The 3,694-nt window shown below is 49.8% G+C and overlaps 1 protein-coding gene across 1 annotated transcript; it reads right to left on the bottom strand.

The window, feature by feature from the left end:
* Window positions 1–439: 439 nt before the first annotated feature.
* Window positions 440–3,442, bottom strand: LOC134489925 (C-type lectin domain family 2 member B-like). The gene is made up of 4 exons (XM_063292802.1): window positions 3,358–3,442; window positions 2,424–2,596; window positions 2,134–2,231; window positions 440–557 (listed from the first exon to the last, which is right to left on the bottom strand). The coding sequence occupies exons 1-4, from the start codon at window positions 3,440–3,442 to the stop codon at window positions 440–442; spliced, it is 474 nt and encodes a 157-aa protein (XP_063148872.1).
* Window positions 3,443–3,694: the final 252 nt, after the last annotated feature.

Here is a 3,694-nt window from a genome sequence, read left to right as displayed (position 1 = left end):
CTGTTCTTCTCCATCCAGATCCCCACAGTCTCCAGACGTTGGGGTAGAACCTTAAAATTGCAGTTGGATGCCTGGGGTCAGATGTGCATTTGAGTAGCAAACTGATGAAACCATACCCAGTAGCAAACTGATGAAACCACTTCCCCAGTGGGTTCATGCAGATGCTAAAAAGGAGAGGGGAGAGAGGGGAGCCCTGAGGCACCCCACAAAGCAGTGGTCTCCTATGAGTTCAGTTTCACCCTTCAACTGGAAGCAGCCCTGGGGGAAGGAGGGGGACCACAGTAAAGCAGCCCCCCCGCTCCCAACCTCTTAAGCCAGAATGCTACTCAGAAGGACCCAAAATAACCTAGTGGCAATCAGGTATGTTCAGTGCCTAGGAAATGCTGGTGGAGGGTGGATGGGGGGTGGGGGGGTTGAAAATCAGGGAGATGATTCTCTTTCAGGATCTCTGGGTAATTTTTTTGCAGATGTAGCGGTGTTCAGTGCTGCATCTTCCTGAGCTAGGTGTGGCACCATCATCCAAAAACACACAGTCTTCGTCTCCCAGGACTTCCCACCTGCAACAGAAGCGGCAATCAGGCAGAGGAGAGTGTTCCCCACATAGCAGTAAAACGGTGTCCTGAGTTCACAGTTCATCTGGCTGACCTTTCCCTCGTCATGCCTGGTGCCCTCTAGCAATGCTGGGCTGGGCTACGGCCACCAGACTTCCTGTCCCTTGGACCCAGTGACTGAGAATAACGGACGCGTAGCCCAACCTGTCCAGAAGGCGCCAGGCTGGGGAAGGCCGAGCTATCCACTCTAAGGAGCATCAGTGCTCAAAGGTGTTCAGGAGGTTGTCTGTCCCTCCACGGGAAGATTTTCTGACTTGCAGACATGAGGATAGGACTTGGATACTCCACGCTGTTCCTTACGGCTTCCTTCGCAGTTTTACTTCCTGGTTTCCTCTCAGTTCACTTAAACAAAGGCACCAATCTGGTACCATGCCTGCCTATGTAAACATCCGTGGAAAGCATGCCATATTCCACAGAATTAACGTGGCTAACGCCCGTGATTGGCTTGGTTTAACCCTGAATGGGCAGAGTCATCATTTAAGGGAAAGTGTGCAGGGCAAGAGGGGCTGGAGAGCTGACAGAAATTACTGGTTGTTACGACCGGGGGCAGGGCAAATTGAATTAACATGGCAGAATTGCATGTTGGTGGGGAATCCGTTGCTGGATCTTTCCTATTTGTTCCATTTTCGTGGTTCTTACAGAACTCTGTTCTCTGACATGCAACATGCAACTTAAGTGGGCAATGCTCTCTTTGCCCTGTTGCTTGGGAAAGAATAGTTTAAGTGCCCAGGACAGCTGGGTGAACCAAAAGAGCCCTGGGACCATCTGTCTACAAACATCTACCTTTCTGAAGGTGGCAGAAGCCCGGGAAAAGGGCATTAGGATGAAAAGGTATGAAGGCTCAGCTGGAGCAGTAAACCCATCAGGAGATTCAGGAGTTCTTAGTGATCTGACACACAACGGTTGGGGAATTCTTGGTCATGAGCTACAGTATACTCTGGCCCTCTCAAAGCATCCTGTAACTTCCTCTGTCTTTAATTCTCAAAGTTGATTCTGCAGATTGTTCCCCAGCTCATCTGTTCAGAAGTGTGGATCGTACATCTCTGTTCTGGGACCTCAGCTTTCCTGAACTCAACTCCAAGTGGAATTCTAACCAGATATCTGCAACGCATTCTGAGGTACATCAGTAGGGCCAGATCTGCCCATAGGAAGATACTGGGAAGTCTTGTCCATCAACTATATTCTGGCCTCCAAGGATCCTTCCTCTATCTTTAGGATTAAGTGCTCAGAGAGGATTCCAACCATTGTTGCTCAGCTCATCTGCTTGGGAGTGCCGATTGCCCACCTGCCTCCTAGCAGCTCCGCATTCCCAGACCCAACTCCAGATGGAATTCTGGACAAGGCATTTCTGATGCATTTTGAGTTACATGAGTAGGGCCAAATCCTTTAGGAGGCAACTCCTGAATGCTGGCAGCTGGAGGCTCTTTCTAAGCTCAGTCCTGAGCTGGAGAGCGCCTCACTGGAGGCATTTCACTTTCAAGCTCTTGCCACTGAAGGGGAAAGTGGGAAAGAGAAGACTCACGTTGAATGTTCTCCATCTGGCCATTTCCAGGGCTGATTTGGTTTTCTCCTGAGGCCGATCCAGAAGATATCGTTATCGGTGATGGTCTTCACAAACTCCTTTAAAAGACAGAAGCCGTGCATGTTAGAACCTTGCGCTGCTAGAGTCCCAGCTGAAGTCCTGATTTTCCCACATAAACTTAGACTGAAAAGACTAAGACCATCTTCTGAACAGTAGTCTAACCCTAATAAAACACAGCTAGAATTTCCTTTAGCGAGCTGGGAGTGACCAAAACCAGTTGCCTTTCTCACCATCTCCTCATCTGTAATTTTAGCTAGGGAAGCGTCAAGCGAAATACAGGCATTCTGGCTCTCCTGCCAGTTCTTCTCCTCTTCTGAAGGCTTGTAGCATCGTCCCCGATGTCCAATCCAGTCGAGCGGACATTGAATCGCACCCATTTGGCAGTTTGGTGACGTTGACCTTCCTAGAAGCAAGACGGAAAGAATCGACACGGACTTACCCAGCCCCCTTCTTGTGGGAAGGATGGGACCGTCCTGCTGAATTAGGACCTTGTTGGCGAGTTCTAAGAAGCCCCAACCTGGATAAGAAGAACCAAGTTCTAGCTGCTGTAACGGCTTCTGTCCTGTAATCCTCGGATCATTGGAGACTGTGGAACTGAGCAGCGATTTGCACGCTGGATTTGGACCGAGGAAACCAGGTGAAAATCCACCTATTCAGCCATGAGTCTCCCTGTGGGATTTGCCACTGATCTGGTCCACCTCCCCCACATCTGGTCCACATACCTCACATGTACTGCTTGTGGCAGGACACGGCTAAATAAAGAAATACACATTAGTTTATTTTACGTTTCAGGATTTGCCCCTACTACTGTGAGCTGGCAAGAAAGACTCAGATCTTTGCTAGTCATCATTCATTTTCCTGCCAAGTCCCTTAAAACATTATTTCTGCCCCTCTCAGTAGTGCCCAATGGCTATTTCTCCCCTCTGGCTATGTCATTCTGGATACATTTCCCAAAACTCAGCTGGGCTATCGAAAATGGGTGATGCTTTCCCCCAAACACAGGAGCTGAACTTCATGGACTGGACAAATAGTTACAGTGACTAAAGGCCGTAGCAAGGCCAGCTCTCTGTTTCTGACCTAACTGCAGAGGTCATCCTGCTTCATGGAGTCACATGAGAAGAAGCAGCGTTTCAAGGGAACCGCAATAGGGTCTGGATTCCTTACCCAAGAAAAAGAAGAGGCCGGCGATGAGGGTGAGAAGGACGGGGATGCCAAATCCAATTAGGGCCTTTTTGTGTTGATGGTACATTGTGTCATGCACTGCCTTCCCCTGAATAACATTCAGACACTGTTTTGCGAATCAGGCTCTGGTTTATTGCAGGGCAGGTACAGCGTTGGTAGAAAAAAGCTGAGAGTGACAGGAGCGCGCCGGTGCGGGGTTTAAATACCCCGCGCCGGTCAGCGCCCCCTCGCTCACGGTCACGTCACCCCCCTTTGTCCCATGCGTTGCCCTGCCGGTGGGTGAGGGTTTCCGGGATCGCCCATCATCAGGTTTCCATTC

Source organism: Candoia aspera, chromosome 2 (genome assembly GCF_035149785.1).
Source record: "Candoia aspera isolate rCanAsp1 chromosome 2, rCanAsp1.hap2, whole genome shotgun sequence".
NCBI classification, from domain to species: Eukaryota; Metazoa; Chordata; class Lepidosauria; order Squamata; family Boidae; genus Candoia; species Candoia aspera.
The sequence above is the reverse complement of the archived record's forward strand: the minus strand, read 5'-3'. Positions and strand labels throughout refer to the sequence as shown.